Source organism: Alosa sapidissima, chromosome 8 (assembly GCF_018492685.1).
Source record: "Alosa sapidissima isolate fAloSap1 chromosome 8, fAloSap1.pri, whole genome shotgun sequence".
In the NCBI taxonomy this organism is placed as follows: domain Eukaryota; kingdom Metazoa; phylum Chordata; class Actinopteri; order Clupeiformes; family Clupeidae; genus Alosa; species Alosa sapidissima.
The window spans coordinates 17802730-17830337 of NC_055964.1; the positions used below are offsets into that span (position 1 = coordinate 17802730).

The window sequence follows — 27608 nt, forward strand, 5'->3', positions numbered from 1 at the left end:
GGACTGCTAGGCTAATGGACTGCTATCACCCATGCTGTTGGAGGACCCCATCAATTTGCTTGTAGTTTCTTGGCCATTCCAATTGAATTTCTGGGCCTCATAATGGGCTTTCCTTGAGCTTTACTCACTTGGGTCACTAGCGTAGAAGGCTGCGGTTTCCTTTCTGAGTGCTTAAGAAGACCACCATGGCTTCTAAATCGGATAATTCCACAGTAACCCCGTGGCAGCCTACAATGTAATCAGTACCTCTGGGTATCCTGTTACATAATGTGATTTGCAGGAATGCAAAAAACACCACAGTAGTGCAGAAAGCATGTGTACTGTAAAAAATAATATGCCCTTAACGACCTCAACAGTATGGCGCTCGTGTTTGTCCTATGACGTAGGAGTTCAAAGTTGAAGCATTTCGCGGGAGATATCAATATTCCAGAAACATTGCACCCGTGTGTTGGAAGTGCATTTTGTGTTAAAGTACATATTCCAGCTTCTGTAACAGTCAATCAGAATAGCAAAGGTAAGGGTCCACATCTTTATAATGTGGTGAACTAGTGCTTTAGATGGCCAATAGGGCAGATAAACGATGCATGTTGTATATTGAATGTGTAACGTTAGCTAACGAGGTTAGCTAATATACACTGCTAACAACATTGTTAAATTATCCCAGTCTGAAAGTGTAGAGGATGCCATAATGACTTATACAGCCTTATTGATTATTGCCGTGTATACGGTGGATAGGTATATGTATTGGCCACCAGATCTTCGGAGTGAATCTGTTGTCCAACAGTCTGTGTAAAATGAAAGTCAAAACATTTGAGTCGCCGGCTAAGTTAGCCGGACGGTTCATGTTTTAAAGAAGGGTGAACCTTTGGTTGCTTGAAATTGCTTGATGCACTATGGCTAACACGATCCATGATGGACTTTGGCTAAAGCTAACGCCTGTGTGTCATTTTAGAGTGGTAGCTGACTTGGTAAACTTTTGTGTCAATGTTCACATTGTGATGCAACGTACACACAGGTATTGCCATGTTCTCCGACATTATTGATCAGAAGGAGTCTACATTGCTCCAGCCGCCCGGTTCGGAACAGCCTGTATTTCAGCGGGAGCAGCTGTCATACAAAGGCTGCTCGGAGCGCTTCCGACTGGGTGAACGAAGCTTCAGTCGACAGTACGCGCACATATACGCCACTCGTCTCATGCAGATGAGAGACATCCTTGTCAAAAGAGCCAAGCAAAAGTGGGGTAAGATTTGTGAATTACTGTAACATTAAGTGTCAACTATGTTCCCTGTTCTGTCGATCTGTACATCCGTACATCCATCAGTGGCATTGTCACTGTCATTGTGGGCATCCTTTTGGACAGGTGGAAATGTAGTCTTGACAGTCAGCTGAGTAATATAGCATTCACTGAACCCATGACTGCAGTTGTTTGTAGGAGTATCCTCTCTTTGTACAAAGTTAAAGGCTAACCGGTAACTGTGTATTTTCCTGCGATGAGGTAATTCCTCTGTACTTAATCCATCATATCCCATTGATATCTTTTCTAAAATGTAAAACAATGGAAATGGAAATATGTGTGGCACAGAATACGTTGTTGTCACAGTGGACCTTTATGGGCTTTAGAAGATGCAGACTTTACTGTGGTATAGAATTAAACCTGAGTCATATATCTGCAGGAGAGTCGGTGCCCATGCGGAAGTTATGCGATCTGCCGATGGGGGAGCATTGTGTAATTGTGGGTACCATCTTCAAACACATGGAACTTCAGCCATCTATCCTGAAGGAAATCAGTGAGGAGGTGAGAATTCCACACTCTCATATCAGCTTTCCCCATTGTAACGTGATTCCTCAGTAATAATGTCAACATTCACCACACAAATCCTTCACCTTCACCCCACAAAGCTCTGACACATGTGCTTTACACTGTTCCCCTTACTATGCTTACCACACTGAAGAGATCAGTGCTACTCTGTTTGGAGCCGTGATAGATGGGCGGTTTTCAGTGAAGGGGAAGGTGTGTGTGTGTGTGTGTGTGTGTGTGTGTGTGTGTGTGTGTGTGTGTGTGTGAAACAATTTGACTGGAAGCAGAAGCAGGTTGTTGGTTGAATGTTGATGAGAAGGCTCCCTCACCCACCCACCTTCAGCTGTCTTCCACTGAGATAATGAAAATCCCTCCGCTTCAGTGTCAACACGGTCTCATGGAAGGGCTTTTGATTTGCAGTGCCTGTGTGAGTGCCTTAAATCCCCTCTTTGTTCCATCAGCACAACCTGTTACCCCAGCCGCCCCGCACCAAATACATCAGCCAGTCAGACGAACTCATCCTTGAGGATGAGCTGCAGCGAATCAAACTAGAGGGAAACATTGACGTTGCCAAGTTTGTCACAGGTAGGGCTGCCATGTATGTAACTGTAGTTCTCCTCTCACCTGAGAGAATCATTTTGAGAGAGCCATTTAGTTTATAGGCTACATCCTTTGTTATTGGTATTGTTCTTGTTTTGTTTTGTAAAAGGCAGTGTGATTGCCATCTTGGGCGCAGAGAAGAATGATGGGAAGTTCACTGTTGAGGACTTCTGTACAGCAGATTTGCCAGCTCAGACTCTCAGAAAGGTCCCAGAGGCCGATCGGTGAGTGCCTTTTTTTTAATTAAAGTTTGGAGGACATGTTGTACATAAAGTGTCTATATTATATATACAGTATAAATATGAGTTAACATATCTTGATCTCTTTCCTCTGCTCTCTTGGCTCTGACAGGTTTGTTTTGCTTGTTTCTGGTCTTGGATTGGGTGGCACCGGTGCCGACAGCATGCTGGGACTACAGCTTCTGGTTGACATGGTAACAGGACACTTGGGCGATGAGGGAGAACAGAGTGGAGCGGCGTCCATCTCCCACGTTCTCTTGGCTGGGAACCTGCTGAGCCCAAGTACCCAGGACAAAGACTCCAACACCAAGGTGAGGCAAGTGGAGTGGTGACAGAGTGAGTGGAGGTAGCGTAGTGGTTAAGGAGCTTGGCTAGCATGCAGTAACCTGTAAAGTTGTGGGTTCAACTTCTGCCTTTCCACTATTGTGCACTTGAGCAAGGCACTTAACCCCGGGACAGTGGGCCTTGTAATTACCTATGTAAGTCGCTCTGGATATAAGTGCAACACTGAAAACTGAAAACAGTCCTTGCGCTGTCTAGATATCTTTTAGTCTCTTAAAGCATTATATGCAGCAGAACCTTAGTCTGTTTGCAATAGTGTCCCTTTTGGTACAGCTGTACCAATTTGTGATTGAAAAAGAGAGTATGTCCAAAAAGCATTGCGTTGTTTTTCAGGTGTTTTTCCTTTTTTCCTTTTTTCCTCACGCTTTTCCTTTTTTTTTTTTGCCTTTGTAGGCCAAGTACCTGACTAAGAAAACTCAGGCAGGCAGTGTGGAGGCCATTAGACTGCTTGATGAGCTGTTGGTTCAGCTAGTGGTAAGAAACTAAATCTGCCCTGCAAAAATTTGCCTTATTGTGCACGATGGAGAAAGAAGGTCTTATTTGCTTTGGATTAAAGCACTTGCTGAATACTATAACCGTAACCAACCACATTGAAATCTGACACGGTGGAATATCTTTCAAAGGAGCATTGTAACACAGAATCCATTATGAATATGGGATGTATATGATCTATTTTTCCTTAACCCTGTTTATGACATTGAACTGTTTTTTTAGTGATTGAGTTTGTTCATATTTCTGTCCTCTGCAGGCCTCCGTACCTGTGGATGTGATGCCAGGCCAGTATGACCCCACCAACTATACATTGCCACAGCAACCTCTGCACCGCTGCATGTTCCCTCTGTCCACTCCCTACCCAACCCTGCAGCTGGTCAGCAACCCCTATCAGGCCTGTGTGAATGGTGTGCGGTGAGTCCTTTTCTGTTGGAGACCGCCCACACATTCTCTTCTCATTCAAGGAAACCGCCACTCTTGTGAATGTAGATGTGATGAGTCAGTGATCGTGTGAGTGTGGATTTGGATTTCAGCAGATTGAACATCAGAAAAGCACTTTATCATTGAAATCAGAATCAGCCAGCTTTTTTGGGACTGCCTCAAATGTTCTTGATTTAGATATGCATTTCATTATCTCATCAAGCTTAAATAGAAGTGGTGCACCACTCCATTGTCAAATTTGGTTTTGTAAACATGCTAATTACCAACCGAGAATTCTCGTCGCAATTCAAAATTCCACTGGAGCTCCAAGCGGATTTGTACATGCAGCCTTACAACACTGTTTACAGCTCGAGTCACGGTAAAATGTAATTTTTGGTACATAGCTAATTTAGATAAACTTTTGGTGTGGGTGCTTGCGTTTCTTTAGGAATTCGCCGTCTTGGTTTGTATAGAAATGCATATTAAGTGACACATAGGCCTACACATAAGAGGTTGGACATACGTGACGGTTGGTAATATGTGACCTTCCAATTATTAAGTGATGAGGGGATAATAAATCTCTTTCCGGGTCCAACGGCTTTCAGAGCCGCTTGTTTTTCTCCAAAGACAGTAAAATAAACAATTTTGTCAATTTTGTCAACAATTCAGAGTAGCATTTAAGAAAATTGTCATCATACTACTCACTTGTTGCCTCAACCTAATAAAATCCTATTTTTCGCGGAAGGCTGGATGTTGCCCTTGATTGTATCATCTGGCTGCACAGCTATAGTAATTACTCTGTTAAAGTTAAGCGATTTTGTTTTACTCTTACTAAAATGGAGGTGATGTTTACAAGTTGTGAAAACCGGCTGGTTGCGCTAGCAAACGTTTTTTTTTTTCGAAAAAGCTGGTGGACCCGTGATGTCGGACTTAACAACCGGATAAGCATTGGAAGTGTGATGTAATTTTTCCCTCTTACTGCCGACCCCTCAGGTTCTTGGGCACATCAGGTCAGAATGTGAGTGACATCGTTAAGTACAGCAGCATGGAAGACCACCTGGAGGTTTTGGAGACCACACTCCGTCTGCGCCACCTGGCCCCCACTGCTCCGGATACACTCGGTCAGAACACACACACACACACACACACACACCTACTCATGCTGCTGCGGTATGTTTTCATAATTGTATTGTTTCAGTTACTATCTTCACTGAGAAGTGAAGAAGAGCTCGTGGACATTTGGATTGTGTAGGATCGTATGATGTTTGGAAGGAGTTTGGAAGCCTGCCACTGATCATATTATGTTAATTGTAGAACTGTTGTCATACTTTGATATTTAATTGTACCATTACTTAGTATGACAGAATAACTTCTGTGGGAAAACAATGCAAGGACTTATCAACAAGGACTTATCAACAACTAATCACTGTAGTGCAGTCTCATGTTGTGTTCTCTCCATCCCTCTTTTCTCCCCCTTCTCCACCATTCCTAGGTTGTTATCCCTTCTATCAGAACGATCCCTTCATCCTGGAAGAGTGTCCGCATGTTTACTTCAGCGGAAGCGCTCCCAGTTACCAGTCCAAGCGTATTACAGGTCAGTGCAGGTAACCTACAGTACGCTGCATGGCATACTTCGGACGTACCTGTAGATGCGCAATCTTTCACCTGAGGGGCTCACTGAGCTCCTGTTAAGTGTACCCTTTGTTCAGTTTGTTGTTTCTGGCTTTATAAATCATAAATACCCAGTGCAATTGCATGTATTTTTTATGTTTTAGATATAGTTATTCATTGAAGATATGGTTCTTTATTTCAATGGTCAAAATCACTGCTTTGGCTTTTTTTATTTCTGTAGGTCCTGAAGGGCAAGACGTCCTCCTGTTGGCCATCCCAGAATTCAGCAGCACACAGACAGCCTGCCTAGTCAACCTGCGCACTCTAGAGTGTGAGCCAATCAGCTTTTCCTCCTTCTCTGATGAAGATGAAGAATCTGAAATGAATATTAGCCACTGAAGCCCTGCAGTTGTATTTATTGCCCATGACAAGTGTCCGACTGGTAAAAAGGATTTCAGTGTATACTTTTAATTACCAAAGTATATCTACAGTATATCATTACACCATGATGTATGGATATGGAAAAACAAGGTTGAACACTCTTAGGATGACTAATTCTTTGGTTCAGTTTGTGTGAAATTTGATCATTGGACAACTAGGCACAAGTCATTGTAACGATACTGGCCATGAAGTTTCCCAGCCATGGGTGTTATTCATGTTTTTATTGTTTTTCATGAGAGCAATAATTTCTGTATTGGAATCTGTCCATGTAAAGTGTTTTAATACTTTTTGTGGATTATAATTCTGTTACACAGGTAAACGTCCACCTGTTAAAAAACATAACAAGCAAGGACAAAGTTATTGATAAGAGATCCTTTCAGGCATTTAAATCGCTGTAGATCTTAGTGTGTTTGTATGGATTTCCCCACCCTTGCATTTTGTGAGTCAATTTCATGGCAGAAGACAACAGCATTATGTAAACAAGCCTTTATTCGCTGGAAAATAGTCATTGACCTCAGCTACACATTGAGAAATGTTTCTGGATTGTTCAGTGCACCCCCTTAGTTGAAGCTGGAGCAGTTGCCTTTGAGGGTGAGGAATGTATAATGTAAATAAAAACTCTTTTGTATCGAAATGACTTTAGGTCTCTGGCATCTCTTTGTGCTTCTTGCATTTCCCTCTTATATTACTCATAATCTCACTTTGACGTTACATTTTTTTGTCAACCCACTTTGAGAAGCCTAATATTGTAAACACTTCCATCACTCTGTTCCTGGGGTTGGAACTTTGTATCTCCCAGAGCTACTCTAAATGGTTTCAGACCACGAAACAGCTTCTCTACAAATTTCAACCAAATAGTCAATATAACAAAAATAGGACAGACCCAGGTAGCCTTCTAGGACAGAGATAACTCAATCTTCAATCTATGTACCATCAGTCTATTACAACATGTGCCTTGTGAGATGCAGATTGTAATGTAGGTGTGAGAGGTGTGTCAGTGAAGCTCTGCTGTGTTGAGTGCCTCACTCTCCATGTCTACATATGACTCAAGAGTGGACAAAGACCTGAATACAAACTCATAGGTGATACAGGACCTAAGACCAAGTCTCTCCTGTTGACATGAACCGAAAGAATAGTTGTAATGAGAGCTTAACAGATGTTACTTTGAAGTGCACCTAAAAGCTAACCTAGGATTACGATGGTGCCAGTTATCCCCCATTGATAATAACTGGGTTACTGATTTAGGAAGTGTGACCCTTGTCCTAAATTTGTAGTTTGGCAACTTAATTCCATGGAAGCGTCTCATTTTTAATAGTCATCAACATTGTAATTGTAGTCCAGCCCCACATTATAATCTGTGGGTTGAGTGTCCTCGAGCCAGGAGTAGACCCAGGGAGTGGTAGGGGGTTCTGTAGTTGTGGTAGTTGTGGTTGTGGTGGTTGTGGTTGGGGCCATTGTTGGGGCCATGGTTGACTTTAGGGCCAGAAGCCTCTGCTGACGAAGGAAGCGCAGCCGTCGTAACCTTTGTAAACGGTTGTTTCTGACGTTGCCCGACGCACCATTGTTCTCTGAGCCCGTCACTCTTGCGCCGTACCCTTGTCTGCTGCCGCCATATCCCTGTTGGTTTCCATGGCTGAGGACACGAATGGGCTTGTTGCCATGTAGGGCCATGATCTGCTTAATGCGGTCCCAGTTGGACTTGCTGAGGTCAAAGTTACACAGGGTGGCGCCGGGCTCGAAGCCCACCACGCACATCTTGGTAAGGGGTGCGTAGCCCTCTGCACGTACAGTGACGCGGTATTCTCCAGGATTCACCAGGCGCCAGTAATCCCCGGACTCCGCTGGGGGGGAGGGGGGAAGAGACGGAACAGACAAAAACAGCAGAAATGAGAGTCAGCATGTGGGGGAGGCCAGGACAGGGACAGGAGGTGAGGGGGAATAGGGAAGAGAAAAACAGAAGAAGTGAGAGTAATCGCTTGTGAAACCATCTGCTCAGCTGCACGTTTCTGAGTCACAGTGAGTTGTAATTGATTTCAATAAGTGGTACAAGATTGGTACTACATACTCATAGCCAGCAAGAGACACTTAACTCACCTGTCCTCATGTCGTGGTTTACCCCCTCTACAGATACAGTGGCGTTATTGATGGGGTTCCCTTCTTTGTCCCTTACCACACCCCTAATTCCACGGTGCACCTGAGGGGAGATCAATTTAGTAGGGACACTGCAGACTCAAAAACACAAAGCTCTTGCTACATATTTAATGTCCCCATAATATCTTTATTTCTTTCAATATATGATCTGTCTTAACTTATGCATTTTAATTAAGATCTCTATCTGTACCTAAGGCTACAAATTCCTGAAAGTTTGCTTCAGCAATTCTTTTAATTAAGAATAGGTCATCAATTCATTAAGGATAGGTCTTTTGTGGAGACTCACCTGGTCCATGAAGGTGAGGAGGGCCTCTTTGTTGTTCTCCCACTCACGGCGCAGTTCACTCTGATGGGGGAATTTGTCACAACCCAGGAAGATGGACAGCTCAAAGCAGTTGGTGTGAAGGTAGCTGAAGTCATTCATGCCTAAAGAAGGGGAAAAAATGCATCGCTGGCAGTTATTTCTCTCATTGTGGTTTTTAGGTGAAAGGGCTGGCCACAAGAGGGCAGCCTCTATCCAGTTAAGCATGTAAGATCTAATAGAAAAGTGCCTGTTTAAAAAAAAAGTCAGTGGTTTGTTGAATTCACCCATGAGGGTAAAATCTGCAACCAATTATAATGTGATTCGTACAGCCCAGTTGCCCTGTTGGTGTACTACTCACTTCCTGTGACAGGCTTCCATTTGGCGCGGTTCACAATGCCCATCCCTCCCGTGGGGTCATCACCATGGCAACCCCCTTGATAGGTCTGCGTCATGCTGCGGTGGGTTGAGGCGAACGAGACTGCCAGCCAGCGGAAGAGCGACTGGTCTGCAATGGTGCGGATCTCGTCCTCGGCCTCCCCTCCGTACCCCTCGGCCTCCCCTCCATACCCCCTTTCGCTCTCCTCTTCATGGCCTCTCTCGTGGTAACCCTCTGGGTAGCCCTCAGGCTCACTCTCCTGATGGTACCCATAGCCTTCGTGGTGGTATCCGTAGCCGTCAGGGTAGTGTCCCTGGTTCTCCTCATGATAGCCTCTCTCCTGGTGATGGTATCCATAGGATTCCTCGCGGTACGAGTCAGGCGCCTCGTGGTAGCCAATATGCTCCCAGCGTCTGTCCGATTCCTCCTCTTCCATATACTGCCTCTTTCGCCGAACCACTCGCCGGGTCCTCTTGTTGCGGTCCTCTCCCTCTTTGGTCAGGCGGTGCATGTCGAAGGGGTATGTCACCAGCCTCTCGCCCCCCTGAAGGTTAGCCCCAAGCACAAAGGGGTGGGTCTCCATCCAGGAAATGATGGCTCTGGTTTCTGAACCAATCTGAAAAAGAAAGTAGGAAAATTGATGTGTGGGAAGCATGTAAAGAGTCATGAAGGTGTCAGGGCGCACGGAAACTGGTACACATGGCAGGCATAGCATTACATAAGTTCCACTTCTACTTGATGTTTGTAACATCATTCACAGAAGTAAAACCTGCATTCCATTTCAAATCAAACCAAAAGCAGAGGTGGGTACTCTTTTAGTCGAAAGACTTAAAACTCCTGTTATAGCGTTAACTTCACTTATACAACCATAATTTACAACCATAATTCTTCATTCTTTTGTCCACATTTTTCTCTAACCATTCCATTGTCGGCCAGGAAGCCCTCAGGGATGGGCACATGATGATTAGGCATCACTTTGGGCACCAGCCCCTTGTCTTCTGCGTCCCACAGGACGGTGTTGAGGTCGGGGAAGCTCTGGAAGATGTCATAGCCCTCCTCAGTCCAGTGACCCAGCTGCCAGCTGCCAAGCTCAGACCCCTGTGACCAGAGAAGCACAGTGTTAGAGGAATAGATGAACACAAACACAGAATGTAACTTGGAGGAAAACAAAATTATAGCATTGTTTTAAAAAGGTTTCCTGGAAATGTTGAATGTTTGTCCATTTGAAAGTGCTCTACACAAAATGGTAGCTCAAATACTGGTTAAAGCTAATGGATTTGTCCCATGTAATGCATTATTAAATTGTTATAAATTATTATATTAAATACATATTTTATCTTCTTTAAAGAATTATTGTGGAATTAAAGTATGGTTTAAAGGGCGCTAACCTTTTCAAAGGCCTTTACATGGCCGTCTGGGTTGAGTGAGGGCACAAGGTGAATTCGGATCCCCTCCACCAGGCGGCGCACTTTTGGATTTCCGTCCTTGTACTCCTTACAGAGGTACTGCATTAGCATGAGAAGCAGCTCCCGCCCCAGCGCCTCGTTACCATGGAGACCTGCTGTGTAGCGGAACTCCGGCTCACCTGTGGTGTGTAAGTAAGTCACAGAACTCAGATCATGAAAAACACAATGGATCACAGCTTCTGTCTGCAATACATGAAATCATTACATGGCAAAGGGTTCAAATGTATGCTACATCTGATTGAATTTGTAATGCTTTGTTCTTCTAAAAGGTTATGTTCTTAAATACTTTTGTGTTTTCTTGAAAACTTATGTTTTCCACTGCAATGGCATTTCTCACCATAGTCTAGGGGTTTCAAAAAATTGAGACTGTTATATGGAAACACATATACAGCACATAAATATGTTGTTTGTTTTGGATGCTCTTGTAGAAATAGTTGAGCACACTAATACCAATGCTAGTAAACTTACAAGCTACCCACCTGTCTCATGCATGCCAGGGTTGTCTGTAATTTCCATGGCATATATCTCCAGACCTTTAGAACTCTTGCCTAAGCTGTAGAATCGGGTGATGTTGGGACACTCATCTGAGACGGATTTCATCAACTGCAAAAATGCAGAGAAGTCATGATCTGAGCCAATGACATGAAAACATTCAATTATATACTGTGCAAAGTGCAACTAAAGTTCCACCAAGAACAGGATTTGTCAGTTCCAATGTAGATAGGTCACTGAAAGCGACATATATGATCCACAACACACCTTCTCCATGTCTGTGTAGCTATGATGGGTGAAATCAAGGTCGTCTCTGGGGGTCACTTCATTCTCACTGTGGTAGACGCTGACAGGATCTGTGCATTTAGATACAATAAAGAAAATCATGGCTCATAAAAAATTGGGCTACAAAAGGCAAATCATCCAGACAGCAGCCTATTATTAAAGAGACCAAATATTGCTTTGAAATAAAATATCAATGCTGTTACCTCTACTGTATCTAACTCGGAATCCATTTTCAAACGCCAGTTTTGCTTTGATGCCAAACTTTACTTTGCATTCAATTAATTAAGGTAATTTAAAAATCACAAAGTCATGCTTTGGTAGAGGAGATGGTATGGTGCTACAACTGACCAACAACGGTGGTAGGGTTTGTCTTCTATGTTAGAGTCTAGAACTACTATGTAGTGTACATTCACCAATACTTTGTCACCAGGTGTGAAATTACCACAAGGTGCACCACATATTGTCCCTAGAAGGTAAGTTCCCCATAACCACACAAATTAAATATGTGTGTGTCAAATATACTGCATAAAGAGATATCAAAATGTAAGAAATGTTTAAAGCAACACAACAACTATCTAGCACTTCTGTCTGGCAGAGAAAGAAGCACTCAACTGAGGTTTGGCCACTGGACACTAAATAATTTAGTCAAACTCTGGTACACTGTCTGCCAAAAGTAGCACTATCACCTGGTACTGGGCAGCCCATGACCTCCATCCTCATGCAGAGGCTTCCATTCCAGCTCTGAGGCATGACCCTAATGTAGCGAGCAACCACTGGCTCCACAAACTGTGCCATCACTGGAGTCTGCTTATCTGAGTTGGCAAAGAAAAGCTAAGGAGAGGAAAAAAGACAAAATTGTTGCAATCTAAATCTAAAAATCTTAGGTCTATTTCTTGAAAATAGGTAAAATAAAACAAGAAAAATGTCGACTTAACCCACCCATTCAGAGTAGCCATCATTGAGTATAATCCATTCACGACTGTCATTACTGAAGGCAACATAGTATGAGGTCACAAAGTCGTTACTGTAACAGAAAGATAAGAAAGGTTAACAGGTTATCAAAGATGGCATTAAGATTATCAGTTAAGCAGAGAATCTATTGGTCTAAATGAGTTAGAAGTCCTCTCAACTACTTCTAAGCTCTCATAGGCTTTAGTACTATTTTTAGCGCTAAAATGCTTTGTGAATCAATCTCAGTAAAAAAATTAGCTGTCCTAAAGTTAAGACTGACATGACCATTATTATATAATTTTCTCCAAAATTCACCAGTTAGGACCTACTTTTAGCCTTAAGATCCTTGAAAATAAAGGCCCTGATATCTAACATGTCAAATGTCCTTGTAAACACATGTACGTCAGGATACGCTATGTACTACAATGTGAATATGCATGACAGATCTAGTAAATGTTTCTCATAAAAATGTACAGAATACCTTATACTGATTTGTGTGTGTGTGTGTGTGTGTGTGTGTGTGTGTGTGTGTGTGTGTGTGTAGCAGAGACAAGTGAGTTATGAAGTGATGGTGTGAGATAGAGCTAAAGAGATCTCCTCACTCTAAGGGGTCGTCACGGCCCTGGGTGATGACCCCGGTGAACTCGGTCATAGTGCGGGCATCCATCTCAATCCAGTGCTGTTTCTCCTCAGGGTTAGCGCACCACGCTCCACCATGCAGGTCATCATCGTTGGCAGAGGCCTGGACACACAACAGCACATAGCCACAAGCACACACATCAGTCTCAGGTCAGAGGATGATGGAGTGGATCATTTTGTATTTGTATTTTCTTTAATTATTATTATTCCTGTGAACGCTTTGGCAATGCATCATATGGTTTGTCATGCCAATAAAGCATATTTGAATTTGAATTTGAGTGGTGTAGAGTGCTGTGTTTTTGCGCAATAGCAATATCTGCCAAAAAAAAAATACATTTTTGAAAATATACTGTTTCAGTGTATGTGATATATGCATGTGTGCATTCACCTGCATGTTGAGTCGTGACCTGTGCACTCCATAGCGATACTGGGACATAGATGACGCCACCAGCTGGTCAGTAGCAACGCGATGGGACTCCATACCAAGTGGAGGGCAGTCTGGCAAAACACACATTTAATATAAATGTTACTGACACCGATAGCTTTACAGTGAAGATTCCATACTGATGACAAGTTTATATTTATATATACAGTAGATACTTCAGAATGTCGAAATATAATTTTATTGAATTTATTCAAAAAATGGTGAAAATACTGTTCTGTGTTGCACATGAACACTTCACATTAGCGTTTAGCCTTTAAATCACATGGCTTATTTTCAAAACAAGACACCAAAATTCAAGTAAATGTGACGAGTAATTTTGACATTTCCAAAACACAGATTTTTATTGGGAGACAAAGGTATAGAAAGACTTTTCAAAGAAAGTATTTCTGTCCCTTCAAATATCTCAAAATATTATTTGTTGTGTTCCTATAAACAGGAAGACTCAAATAGTAGTATTCTGCAGGTCTGGGATTCATTGTATTAATATATTGGCAAGCCATTACAAGCATTTTATTCATGACTTGAATGGTTTCAACTTACTTGAAAAGATGACTAATTCTAAGCATCTGTTTGAAACAAACAAGACAACTCCTTTCTGTTGTTTGGAAATTTCCATTGAGAGGGACCAGCTGTCTAACGGGGACAAGGCTTTGGCAAAGATATCCCTCTCCAACCAATACAAAACGGCTTACGAAACAGCAGGAGGCACACAAAATCTAGCAGAGGCACAAGTCTTTAACACGAGTCTTTGTAATAATAATAATAATAATGCAGAGCGGCCAGAGCAGGACAGGAGTTTGGACAAATGGGCAACATTTTTGTCTTCTCTAAGTACACAGTAAGACAAAGCACAACTGATTGTTACACTCACTTTTGGGATCTTTGTAAATGCGTGGCGTCTTCAGCCTCCTCTCTCTCTCCTCCTCCAGCTTCCTCTGTCTCTCTGCCAACAAGATGTTTAGAGAAAATGAGGACCACCCCAAAAAAGAATGCTGTGAATGTGCTTCCCCTGTGGAGCATGCAACACACTGAGGTCCCTGACCAATACCGCATGTGTCCTCACAGGCTACGGTCATGTCAGAGTTCACATCTGTTTGTGTACAAAAGCAAAAACGATAAGTGTAAATGAATGTCCAATGTGTGAATGTAAACAGCGTAGTGACTATTCAGAAACATATCAGCATTTCTCATTCAAATCAAAGGCATCACAGCATGTTGGTTTTCAGGTCAATTGGCTGCTATTGCCCTATTTCTATTCCCGTTCCTCAGACTGCTTTCATATGACATTTTACAACAATTTATTGATAGTATGTTTGCGGAGCCTGTTTTTGTTCCTGTTTGCTGCTTCAAAGCCAGGACTGAGGGGTTTATGTAAAAATGTGGAGTAGACGCCAAATCAAACAATCTTTTCAAAGGGGCCCCCAAGCTTCCCTTGAGCTGGGCCCGGCTCAAATAGCAAACGGCTCCAGATGATTCTGCTAAATTCTGGAATAGCATGACCTAATGTTGATCTACGCTTAGCAAAATGTGAGACAGACCACAGTCAACTAAATACTCCCAGTGGTGCAGATAGTTCTCAATAGCCAGGAGGATTTTATCATAAGGGTCCACACCGGGACAATTACTGATCAGGCACAAGAGTAGAAAAAACAGAGCCTGATAAAACTGATTTATGGCTGATTTATGGCTTTATGTTCACAGTTTTGGGTCAAGAAGGATAGATACACACGCACACACACACACACACACACACACAGACACACACACACCCAAACACACACACACACACACACACACACACACACACACACACACACACACACACACACACACACCCAAAAACACACACACACCAGTGATTCAGCACCCCACAGGCATATAGGACTCTAGATAAACGAACATTCCAGCCACCTCATGTAAAACTCCCTTCATTTTCACTCCCATAGTTCTCCACTCCAGTTTTTTTTTTTTTTTATCTCTGTGTGCCTTTTCCATTTGTTATTACACCTCTTAGCCTTATCAGATCCAGGGTCATGTGAAAGCCAGTCTACTATCTACTCCCATTCATCATCAAAGGTAGGTGCTGGTAAATGTCTAATACCAATTTCTAGGAATTCGGGAGACAACTTGTTACAGGTACCATATTTTCAATCTCCCACAACTTCCCTTTAAATCACTGACACCAACCAAAACACATAAATGTGCACTGGTGGTTCAGAAGAAGTGCAAAATGTTCCTTGGATTCAAGGCTGCATTTACTTATTCTCAGTACACCATGCTGATTCCAAACACATTCAGTCACTAACATGCAATATGGGCTGAGACGTGTCAGATGAAGCCAACATTGTGAGCAAACGTCCGTGTCAGCTGAGTTTTATTTGTGACCAAGCTTTATGGGCCTGGGTGGACGGCTAGAGGGAAGTCAAAGGTTCCCAATTCACACTTGAATATAGGCTTTAAAATATTACTTTTAACTAAACCATCTTCTCCTTAAACTTCTCTTATTAAGATCGTTCCATCCATTGTGAAATATACTGTTTCTTTGTTGATTTAAAGACTTGCCAAGCTGCTCTATATACCAACCCACAGTAACCTTTAAGATGGTGGTCTTGCAAATTTGAGGACTGATTTGACTGAAAACACACTTGAGAGCAGTTGTTTTGACGTTTCTAAACAATGGGATGAATTACTGATCAGCGCCTTGCAGAGAAAAACACAGCATACTATACCTGTCTCCTCTTTGTCTTTTCTTTCTTTCTCTTTTCTTTCAGCCAGCTTCCTGTCTGTAGAAAACCAAACAACCACAAGGATAGCTTCAGAAACAAAGCCAACACTTTCAAACTAAGTCAACTATGGGTGGCTAGAGTATAGCCTTCAGGGGCCAAAACCCCACTGGAAAGATTGATGGTCACACTGGATTGTGCACATAACCTCTTATGGTCCAATATCTTAACAGTTACACTGCTGGGCTTATATTTATCTTGAGCACAGTATTCAGTACTGTCTTTGCCAAATAATGTTTCTATATGTTAAGCCTGTAATGGCATATGGATTTACATTAAATCCTAAAATACATTATGGACATTTTTTAAACTAACTTCTCATCTGCTCAGTGTTGGTAATAGACCATATGTGTTGTGTACATGTCTGGACAGTTGACTAAAGTTTGTACCTAACAAATTCCTCTCACTCCCTTGCATTAATCACACTATGTGTCTGTGCTTGTTGGGTTGGCTGGCTATCTCTCTTCATGTTTGCAACCTGGCGCGGTTTCAGGAGGCCATTTTGTTTCCATCTTTAAAAGAAACTTTTCATAGAACTTTCAGAGGGTCAGGTCCTCTGTGCTGTGTTTGCCTGTGTGCTGTGTTTGCCTGTGTTGCTCAAACCAAAAAGCTTCAAGAAACACAGCAAAACACTGGAATTATGTGTCATGCCTACAACTGTGAGCAGGCCTCTATGAGTCAGAGGTCACATGATCTGTGTCTGGAACGTCTGATTGGCCCCCATGGTGTACAGGGGATATTGGCAGGTTCACTCTTTCTGTCTTGTCTCTCTCTCGAAGAAACTTGGTCTTCCTTCTGGTTCAAGTTTCATCTTGCAGTTTTCCTACTTTCATCTTTGCTCTATTATATTTTCTCTTATTTCCTGACTATGTCTTATACTCAGTTTGGAACCAGGGTTACCCCTACTCTTACCACTCTCCCCATTCACATAGCTGTCTCAGTCAAAAACATACATTCAATATACAGTCTTAATTAATCACAAAACCGTTATGACAGTGGTACATACCATAGTCATAGTCATACCATGGTGTCTCGTAAGGCGATGAGGTAGGCTCCTCTACAAAAGAGCAGACATAGATCAACTCAGCTGACAGACTTTCAAGATTAACACAGGATCAACACAGCTGCTCCCCTTCAGATCCAGGCTAGTTTGGGCTCCCCCTTTCAGGCCCCCCTCCCCTCAAATTAAAGTGTCTTTGTTAAGACAGCCGCTACACAGAGGCTGTAATTCACAACGTTTGCAGATTTGGGGTTTCTGCATTTACAGTAGCCTTCAGTGAATAACTGCTTCTGTCTGTGCGCCCTCAGGAGAAACCACAACTGAGGCTGCGACATACTTATTTCTCTTTTTTTGTTTGGGGAGACGTGTGCTAATGGCCAATGTAACCACCCTTTTATTTGGCTGGTTAAGACTTTAATGTTCATTTACAAGAATTGAAAACTCCCACATTGACGAAATGTTGTTGCAGACGCTGAAAACAGACTTGTGAAAAATTGCGAAAAAAAGTTTGAACTGGTTGAATAAGTAAAAATGTGTGTGTGTGTGTCTGTACATGTGTTTGTGTGTGTGTGTGTGTGTGTGTGTGTGTGTGTGTGTGTGTTTGTGTGTGTGTGTGTGTGTGTGTGTGTCCACAATCACTTCTGCTGTGTCCAGATCTGCACTTATGCCCTTAATGCTTGACAGCAACTGATTTGTGACCCACATATGTAACCCACCTATGTTGTAGTTCCAGTCAGCGGTTGGGCTCACCTCCTTACCATCTGGAAAGGGTAAGTTTTCTGGAACCTCAACTGTTGGAATGTGAAAAAAGGGCCGTCAGAGAGGCAGAGAATTTAAACAAACTTGGCTCAAATGCTCCCATGCCTGGGTGTCCCAGACAGTGGTAATTGGCAAAGGAGCTGTTTAAGAGGGCAGACAGGATTAGTCCATGTCTCTGTAATGGACAAAAAGATGAGGAGAGGAGGAACATGCTATTGTGTTGTGTGAGCTACGTAATTAGTGTAATATCTCATAATATATTTTACCACTTTTTGACACAACACACAATAACAGAACATGAAAAGGCTTGAAGTTGAGTAGCACTTGCATGTTGAGTCCCAGTAGTCCTCGTCCACCAGATCAAACACTGGAGGGGTGGTTGGCTCTTGGACCCGCTCCTCGGGCGGCCTGTCTGTCTCTGTGTTGGTCTGCTCATCTGGTTGCCTCCAATAGTCATCGGACTCTACAGGAGAGAGATTAACACGTGTTGGGGCAAGAACAACAGAGAACGAACAAACAAAAGAAAGAAAATCAAAGAGATGTCTTCACAAATGAATATTTTAAATACAAAAGCCTACTATAAAACATGTCTTTCAAACACCATAACCCCACACCAAATCTGCAAAACCATACACTACAGTAATTCTCAGTGTTTGACTGTTTTCAATTTAAACACATTTTGCAAAACACCACACACAATTGTCTACCTAACACAAAAATCTAACAGGAACTAACTTGATTTGGTTTTAACCTATCAAAATACCACTTATTCGCCACTTATTTACACTCAGTCCTAAATGTATAAACACTCATTACTTTACTGAACACCATCCGATCATTGCCTTAGGCTATAGGCTTATGAATAGATATACTCTAAAGACCCTTTCAATTTGTTCCTAGAGGATTTCCGAACCAATGTAGATACTTTGAATAGAAAATTAATTGGACTTTAGCGTAATGTTCTACAAAAAGTCTACGTAAAACTTTTTTTATTTTTGTTTGTCCCCAGTTTACCATTAGCTCAATGTTGTTTTCTGTGACCGGAAATTCCTTAGAATGTCAATGTCTCAGTGTGGACGCTATGTTGCCAGGCTACTCTCTGACAACATAGCGTCCACACTGAGACATTGACATTCTGTAGAAAATATTACAGATTCACGCCCCCCAGGTATTGATTCGAATGGCATTATACATGTGGATGAGTCTGAGAATGTTTTCTGCAGGGTAACATACAATACTACTACCATAGATCAAGCTGTGTCATGCAATAGCATGACTTATGCTTATAGTTCTATTCCAACGTTGATTTCTACCCAACGTATAGTAAAAAGAAAAGACACATTTAAAACTAGAAACCTAACAAATATTCTTTCCATACCTCAGCATATTCCTCAAAAGCCAGAGGCATTTTCAGCTAACATGGGTTTACTAAATATAGGTGCACTTACTACCAAAACCTTTGCAATCAATGATTTTATTAGTGGAAAAAAAATTGGATTTTCTGTTTCTTGTTGAAACCTGGCTGACTTCAGACAGCGAAGCTGTTCTTGTTGAGACTTGTCCCCCAAATTATAATTTCTTCCACTCAATTAGACAAGGCAAACGAGGTGGTGGAATTGCCTCCATTCTCTCAAACAAATATAGTTGCACACGAGTCAACTTTGGCGAATTCGCTTCCTTTGAGTATATTGCCCTCACTCTGAAGGCTGACCCAGCTGTACTTCTATTAACCTTATACCGCCCTCCTAAACTATGGACTGGCTTTCTCGACCAGTTTTCTTATGTCGCTCATCATCACTAGCTATGATCGGATAATTGTAAATGGCGACTTCAATATTCATGTCAATAAGACAACTGATGCTAAAGCCAGTAAGTTCCTTAATGTGTTGGACAGTTTAGAGCTAAAGCAGCATGTTACAGGACCCACCCACAACCTTGGCAACACCCTCGATCTAGTCATTTCCAGAGGGATAGAAGTCACAGACTTATCAGTAAATTATATAAATATGTCTGATCATCATTGTGTATCTTTTAATATTGTACTACATACTCCAAAAATTCATCCCGAAATTGCAATCAAATCGCGACTCTTGGACATTAGAGCAGAACAGCAGTTCATAGCTCTTATAGACTCCATAAATTTAGATATTTTACATCATCCCATTGATCAAATGGTAGAGGCTCTTAATCGTGAATTAGGCGCTCTGCTTGACAGAGTGGCACCCTTAAAGACTAAAAAAAGGCCCTGTAGCAAACTGACACCTTGGATGAACGAAAATATCCATGATCTAAAAAGATCATGTAGGAAAGCTGAGAGAACATGGAGAAAAACTAAGTTACAGGTTCACCGTGCCATTCTAAAAGAAAAAATTGCAAATTATAATAGAGCTATTCGGAATGAGAGGAGGAACCACTTCTCTAAGGTAATTGCTGAAAACAGTGGAAACTCTAGGGTGTTGTTCTCTACCATTGATAGGCTATTGCATCAAACACCTTTTAATACACTCAGTCAGGCATCCTCTCTAAGATGCAAAGAATTTGCAGACTTCTTCAAAAACAAAGTCATTTCTATAAGGGAGGCTATTGGTAACACAAGTAATATGTTTGATAGTACACCCAAAAACAGCCCCCAAAAATTAAGGTCCTTTAGCACTATTACTCAATCTGAGCTTGGTAAAATTATAACTCAAACCGGCTCCTCAACATGTGTTTTAGATCCAATCCCTACTACATTCCTCAAAAAAGTATATGATGGCTTAGCTCCCTTTTTTCTCAAGGTAATAAATACCTCATTAGAAACAGGTATATTTCCAACTGCTTTTAAAACCGCTGTTGTGAAACCTTTACTTAAAAAGTCAAATCTTGACCATACCAATCTGAGCAACTACAGGCCTATATCAAATCTATCGTTTTTGAGCAAAGTACTTGAAAAAATTGTTTGTAATCAGTTAAATACCTTCCTCAACGAAAACAGTATCCTTGAAAAATTCCAATCAGGTTTTAGATCAAATCACAGCACAGAAACGGCTCTAGTAAAAATAGTCAATGATCTCAGACTAGCTACCGACTCAAACAAAGTCTCAATCCTTATTCTTCTGGATTTGAGTGCGGCATTTGACACCATTGATCATAGCATCCTAATTCACCGCCTTGCGAAGTGGGTGGGTCTCTCTGATAATGCTCTAAACTGGTTTCAAACCTACATTACTGGCAGAGATTTTTATATCAGTCTAGGAGATCATGTATCTGAAAAACATGACTTGCCTTTTGGTGTGGCCCAGGGGAGCTGCCTTGGTCCCCTGCTATTTTCTCTATATATGCTTCCATTGGGAAACGTCATAAGTCAGCATAATGTAAACTTCCACAGCTACGCAGATGATACCCAATTGTATCTTTCTGTGGAGCCAACTAACCCAGATGGCCTTTGCTCCCTCACTGAATGCCTAACCTCCATTAATCAGTGGATGAGCAAAAACTTTTTGAAACTAAATGATGACAAAACAGAGGTACTTCTGGTTGGACCAAAACTAAAGCGAGATATTATTCTTAGTAATCTGGGGAACTTGGCACACCAGGTCAAACCAAAAGTAACAAGCCTCGGTGTCATCTTAGATGCAGAGTTAAGTTTTAAGCCCCATATCAGTAAAGTTACTCAGACAGCCTATTTCCACTTGAGAAACATTGCCAAAGTGCGGCCCTTTTTAACTCAACAAGATGCAGAAAAACTAATTCACGCCTTTATCACTAGCAGGTTAGACTACTGCAATGCACTTTTCACTGGTCTTCCCAAAAAACATCTAAAGAAATTGGCACTCATACTCTGCGGCTAGACTTTTAACTAAGACTAAGAAGAGAGAACACATCACCCCTGTGTTGGCTGAACTGCACTGGCTCCCTATTTCCTATAGAATTGATTTTAAGGTTATGTTAATTACTTACAAAGCTCTGAATGGCATAGCACCTTCATATATCTCTGAGCTTTTAATATCTTATCAACCACAAAGGAAACTTAGATCATCCAATTCTAATCTTTTAATCGTACCCAAAGTGCTCCACAAACAAAGTGGAGAAGCTGCGTTTATCCATTATGCCCCCAAACTATGGAACACCCTGCCTCTGTACATCAAGCAGGCGAGTTCAGTAAATATTTTTTAAAAAGATCTGAAAACATACCTGTACAGGAAAGCTTTTAGTTAACTCATCTTATCCTGTAGACTACATTTTCAGATTATTCTACATCTGCTACTATTGGAGGGCGCAGCCAGCCAGAAGCAGATGGGCTCCCCCTATTAAGTCAGGTTCTGCTCAAGGTTTCTTCCTGGAATATGGGAGTTTTTCCTTGCCACAGTTGCCATATGGCGTGCTTGTGGGGGGTAAGAGGGTTAAGGCTGCCAGTCTTATGACGTCATTTTCTATATTTTTGATATGTTGCTGAGTATATCATAAACAGCAAAGAAAAGTGATTGATAATGACTGACTGACTATTATTGTGTTACATGCTTCAAATGTAAAGCACTTTGAGCTGCATTCTGTGTATGAAAGGTGCTATACAAATAAAGCTTTATTATTATATTATTATATTAGAAACGCATAATGTTTTTGCAGTTGAAAGGGTCTATAGGTCTATGAATACATACACATATCACACACACACACACACACACACACACAAACACAAACACAAACACAAACACACACACACACACACACACACACACACACACACACACACACACACACACACACAGGCACAGACACAGACACAGGCACAGGCACACACACACAAAATCCCCACATAACTCATTTCAGACGAATAAAGTGCAGCAGTTCAGCCTCCAATCCAAGGCAAGACCATACTTCTATGGTTTCTGCAGTCTTAAAACACACACACACACACACACACACACACACACACACACACACACACACACACACACAAACACACACACACACACACACACACACACACACACACACAACTCCTAACCAGAATGATTATGTCCTCAATTAGTGTGTCTTCTAGGTGCTGACACAAGAGACCCACATTTCCTGACTGAGGGTAATAACTCAGAAACCCCAAGCACTCCGGCGTGGCCTGCTGGGGGACGCGGCCGTCTCACCAGGGTCTGGGTAGGCGTACTCCTCGGTGTCAGCCTCGATGGTGTAGATGGGATCCGTGAAGGTGTCGACCGGAGGATCTGTTGGAGGTTCCGTAGGGAATTCTGTGGGTGGTTCTACACTGCTGTCTGCAGTACTGTCAGGGTACTCTATGAAAATAGAAGAACTTGGATCACATTTTTACCCCAATTTTTTTCATGATATACACACAGTAGCGATACTACAAAAAAAGTCTCTAATTGCAATGATCATCTATAACAACATACATTGATATAAAGATATCAAACTGTAGTGTGCCCAACTACATATCATTATTGTATTCTGCAATACTATATCATGACATTTTTTTTTTTAATTTGCATGAAATGAATGTGCTTTGAATCTGTCTGGAAATGAAAAAGGCCCCAACCTTGGTCCCAGTAGGAGTCTGGGAAAAAGTCCTCCTCGTCATCGTACGCTAGGGGCACAGTGGTGGTGGGGGCAGGGGTGGTGGTGGTGGGCAGTGGGGTGGTGGTGAGCTCTTTCTGCTTCTTGTTCTTCTTCTTCCCTCCCTTCTCTCCTTTCTTCTCCCCCTTCTCTCCTTTCTTCTTCTCCCCCTTGGGTTTCTTGGTGGGCTTCGGCCCCTTGTCCCCTCTGGGCTTTTTGGTGGGTTTGGGCCCCTTCTCTTTCTCCTTCTGCCTCTTTCCCCGGCCCTCTTTCGGAGCTCTCTTGGTCCTCGGTGCTTCGAAAGAGGGAGGAGGAGAAGACGTGACAATTTAAGCTCATCTCTGGATTAATGACCTTGTCTGGCTTGTGTGCGCTGCTGAACTGTGTACCATTGCAGACATTCTTTTCAGGATGCAATGTGGATACTACTCCATGCAAGAGACTAATGTGGATACTATCCTAGAACTAAATGAATGGACCCCGGCCAGATGGCAGTGGATCTGATAGAGGCAGCTTATCCTTGTGTTTCTTGCTACTCTTAGAATGTTTAATCAGCAAAGTTATTTGGAGGGGATAGTGAATCATTAGTCTTTATCTTAGAGGGGAAGGAGAGCCAGATAGCTTTCCCACCAATACAAAATCAAAGTCAGGGTTCAACATATGGACTGTATATCACAGTTGTGTACATTTAGGACTGATCCTGAGCTCCAGAGTGGGCTTAACTTGCAGTGGATAAAATGCACAGCAAAGTCTAGTTTGTATCAACATTGTTTGTTTCAGTTAGTTCAAATCAATGACATATGATATACTGAGCAAAAACATTTCTTTAGTCTTCAGTGATAAAGTCAGACATCTAGCCACCAGAAATTCCAAAGGGCACTCTGTGGCTTTAAGCTGAAAGCAAATGTCAGAGGCCGAGTGATGTTTGGTCAGTTAATTAGGTGCCTCTATCTTCTTATCCAAGTTTGTTGTAAACAAAGATACTATCATGAAAAACAACAATAACACAGAGAGGATGTCTCCTGGAAACTACATCCATTACCAGCATGACCAGTCATACTTAACCTGAAACAATAAAATTAGACTGACAAAATACCTCACTCTTTTAAAAAAGCATTACTTTAAAGAGGCCATGGCAACTTTTCAGACAGCCTCAACTGTCTGTGGCTTTCGTTGTTTCCTTTGTGGATGTTTGGACTGACGATGGGGAGGGAACACTCAGCAATGTCTACTGAGACAGCTGGCTAACACTCAGATAAATCTGTCAAAGTTTCCAACACGTGGATCACTGGTTTGTTGGCTAGTCTCCATGGCCAATTTTGCTAACTATCCCCCCACTTTCTGTTTTGTGAGCTCTAGACCTTGTATGGAAAGAAATCCCCCCAGTTACACACTCCATAAACAGGCTACTGTGACTGTGCCAAGGTCACTATGTCTGCCATCCTCACTCTTTCTTCTGTGAAAGACTCGAACAATTTGAACAACGGCAGTTTTAGTGAAGTTATGATGGGTCTGACCACATTAGGAATGCTGTATGGAGCATGTGTGTTGGCACCCTTAAGGTCATCCTATGTTGATACAGATGCTCCTGTATTTAAAGCCCATCCTGTGTTTGTCTCTCAGGAGTAGACAGGGTAGCTCTGAGGGGAAAAAATCCAGACTTTCAGCAGAAATCTATGTTCCAAATGACATCATTTGTCAAACACTGAGCTGGACTGAGAGATCTGACTTTCACTTGTTATTCAGTGTGTGTGTGTGTGTGTGTGTGTGTGTGTGTGTGTGTGTGTGTGTGTGTGTGTGTGTGTGTTTCTCCACAAACTGGTTAAAAGTTCTCCACCACAGTTAAGAGTTTGAGTGTAAAATGGTAAATGTTAACAGTTGAGGAGAACACATCTCTGCTTCACTTTGTTTGGTTTAGTTTAGTGCTGGGTTTGTATCTCTTGCGGTGTAGTGGTTGTAGTGGTCACACAAACAAATGGGGTCAAAGCTAAAACACCACCTGGTACCTTTTGAGGGATAAAGGTTTTCGGTGTTCTCTCTTCTCAAGGTATTTTTTCCTTATCCAACTCCTTACATATTCTCTACTCATTCTGGCATGTCTGTCCATCTTCACCCCTAACCGAAGCTCCATTTCTTCTCCACAGCTCAATATGCACCTCACCCCTCTTCTCCTCTACGTTTTTCTTACAGTCTGCAAAAGTTCTCTCTCTTTCTCTCTCTCTCTCTCTCTCTCTCCCTCATTCTCACTCACTCACTCTCTTTCTCACTACTTGACCACAGAGACATATCCTGCTGAGCGATATGACTCAGTCAGTGACTCTGGTATGGGATCAGTTTTCTGTAGAAGGGCAAAAGAGAACTCTTTCCACAACTTTCATTTGGAATTCATCTCCCATTGAACTGGTCCAGACATAGCCCACTGCAGACCAAAAATCCCTTAATATCCCAGGGCAGCTTAAGGCTGCTATTCTGTCAGGGTTAGCCTACATAAATGGAACCTATGGTCATTACATGACTTGTTTCATTTAAGGTTGACTTTTCAAAATGATATATGACAAGACCAGTGTGTGAATGTTGGTGATTTTTTTTCCCTGCATGGAGGCAGAAAAGAAAGACTAAACCCATTTTGGGAAAGCTGCCATTCAACAAAGTGAAATAAAGTAATCCAATGGAGTCCATCACCAACTCTGTTAATAATGGGAGACAGGAGAGTTTTCCCTCCGAAAAATTCCACTGAGTCTCGTACAATTGAGATTTCCTCAGAAGCACACACACCCCATGCTCCTCCATTCATGGCTGCAGCCCATCTAAGTCCTCCCATATGAGATTACACCTTCACAGTTACATAACAGCTATTTAAAACATTACTCGCATACTGAACTTGAATTTCCTTTGGACCATTTTGAATCTATCCTGAGAACATGTACATGTGCAATTCAATGGAAACATATCCAGAATATGGAGGCCAAAGTAAAGACCTCTTAGAGTGGCTATAACTGTAGCCATTATATTTTGAGAGCCCAGGTAGTATGTATAGTCGCTTGAGCTAGACTGGATTTGGATTAGTTGGGTCAGCTACATCATACCCTTCTGTTTCCCTCATTTGCAAACACTGGCAGTTCCACAGCAGCGGCTAGACAGGGATGCTACTGTAAGGCGGTTTGCAAGGGAAATGACGTTGCCCAGTGAGTGGACACCAAAAAGCTTACTCATATAACCTCAACGATCAAGGCATGGAAAGCGGTGGTAAAAAAACATGTTTCCATTTCCATTTCCGATGGACACAGACATTTTAGTGTGGGTGAGAGTTTTGTTGCTTCTGATGAGTCATCTGGTTCTGTTTGAAGAAGAATCTTGTGTTGATCTGTGCCCAGATCATCTTGCCAAGGTGAACCATGGCCATCTGTCCATTATGCGTTCAGCTCATCTTTTGCAAGACTGTGCTTGCAACGCATGCATGATGAATAATGTGTGTGTGTGTGTGTGTGTGTGTGTGTGTTATTCCAGCAAAGTACTGTCAGCATGTCACTGAGGACAGTTTTGGTGTGTGTGTGTGTGTGTGTGTGTGTATGTGTATGTGTGTGTGTGTGTGTGTGTGTGTGTGTGTGTGTGTGTGTGTGTGTGTGTGTGTGTGTGTTTGTTATTCCAGCAAAGTGCTGTCAGCATGTCACTGAGGAAAGTTCTGGTTTAGCTCAACTCTCCCCCACCTCTTATCTTGTTCCGATCTGTCCTGCAGCTGTCCTGCAACTGTAGCTCTGAAACTTTTCAGATGTGTATGGCACTTGTGTCCTTTACCCCATATATTACCACACGCCACAAGTTAGACAGATAGAAAAGAAAAGTATTTTAGATATTCACATGCACATTATTCAGAATGCATGATGCCAATAAAACATTACCAGCGCTGCTAATAATGGGAGACAAGAGAGTTTTTCCTCCAAATATGCCCTGAGTCTCGTACAATTGAGATTTCATCAGAAACACACAAACCCCATATGCTTCTCCATTCATGGCTGCAGCCCATTGAAGTCCACCCATATGAGATTACACCTTCACAGTTACATACCAGCTATTCAAAACAAAAGAACATCCGCTTTACCTGGTAGCACACCTTCTGCAGACCTCTTGGCCACTGGCTTGACCAGCCCAAGTACTCTCTGTATTCGTCTGCTTTCCTCTTGTGTTAGCGTGGATTCCCTGTGTTCCTCATCCTGGGGTGGATCTCCCTGGCTCCTCACAAGCTCTTTGTCCCCTGTGTTTGTCTGTATGGAGTTTCTTCCAGAACACGTAGTGAGGCTCAGTGTGCAGCCCAGGCAGAAGAACAGCAGGGCCAGGCACAGAAAGGTGCCTCTCACAGGACTCATGCCTGGAGCTAGTCTGTCAGTCAGTCAGGCAGAGAGAGAAAGAGAGAGAGAGATAGAAAAGTTCCTGAGCTCAACAGGCAAGGAACTCAGTGAGCAAAAGAGGTGT

General features: G+C 42.3%; 2 protein-coding genes across 2 annotated transcripts; one reads left to right on the forward strand and one right to left on the reverse strand.

Annotated features, from left to right (window-relative positions):
- Positions 1 to 364: 364 nt before the first annotated feature.
- pold2 (polymerase (DNA directed), delta 2, regulatory subunit) lies at positions 365 to 6580 on the forward strand. The gene is made up of 11 exons (XM_042099686.1): positions 365 to 514; positions 1016 to 1240; positions 1674 to 1795; positions 2260 to 2383; positions 2508 to 2622; positions 2750 to 2948; positions 3373 to 3453; positions 3728 to 3885; positions 4885 to 5012; positions 5384 to 5485; positions 5744 to 6580. The coding sequence occupies exons 2-11, from the start codon at positions 1024 to 1026 to the stop codon at positions 5899 to 5901; spliced, it is 1404 nt and encodes a 467-aa protein (XP_041955620.1). The 5' UTR covers positions 365 to 514; positions 1016 to 1023; the 3' UTR covers positions 5902 to 6580.
- aebp1b (AE binding protein 1b) lies at positions 6415 to 27608 on the reverse strand. Its single transcript, XM_042099684.1, has 20 exons — positions 27238 to 27608; positions 23122 to 23433; positions 22715 to 22861; positions 17923 to 18057; positions 17552 to 17626; positions 16842 to 16892; positions 15782 to 15835; positions 13924 to 13995; positions 12996 to 13105; positions 12571 to 12710; positions 11957 to 12041; positions 11704 to 11848; positions 11000 to 11088; positions 10720 to 10843; positions 10163 to 10359; positions 9693 to 9872; positions 8757 to 9390; positions 8381 to 8520; positions 8038 to 8137; positions 6415 to 7784 (listed from the first exon to the last, which is right to left on the reverse strand). The coding sequence occupies exons 1-20, from the start codon at positions 27500 to 27502 to the stop codon at positions 7252 to 7254; spliced, it is 3588 nt and encodes a 1195-aa protein (XP_041955618.1). The 5' UTR covers positions 27503 to 27608; the 3' UTR covers positions 6415 to 7251.

What these genes read in the sequence shown, in the direction of transcription:
- pold2 (XM_042099686.1), top strand. Translation starts at nt 1,024, where the DNA reads ATGTTCTCCGACATTATTGATCAGAAGGAGTCTACATTGCTCCAGCCG. An exon ending in AAGGTCCCAGAGGCCGATCG is followed by an intron (nt 2,623 to 2,749) that starts GTGAGTGCCTTT and finishes TGGCTCTGACAG; the next exon opens with GTTTGTTTTGCTTGTTTCTG. An exon ending in ACAAAGACTCCAACACCAAG is followed by an intron (nt 2,949 to 3,372) that starts GTGAGGCAAGTG and finishes TTGCCTTTGTAG; the next exon opens with GCCAAGTACCTGACTAAGAA.
- aebp1b (XM_042099684.1), bottom strand. Translation starts at nt 27,502, where the DNA reads ATGAGTCCTGTGAGAGGCACCTTTCTGTGCCTGGCCCTGCTGTTCTTC. An exon ending in CCCTGGCATGCATGAGACAG is followed by an intron (nt 10,360 to 10,719) that starts GTGGGTAGCTTG and finishes TACACACCACAG; the next exon opens with GTGAGCCGGAGTTCCGCTAC. An exon ending in TCCTCACCTTCATGGACCAG is followed by an intron (nt 8,138 to 8,380) that starts GTGAGTCTCCAC and finishes ATCTCCCCTCAG; the next exon opens with GTGCACCGTGGAATTAGGGG.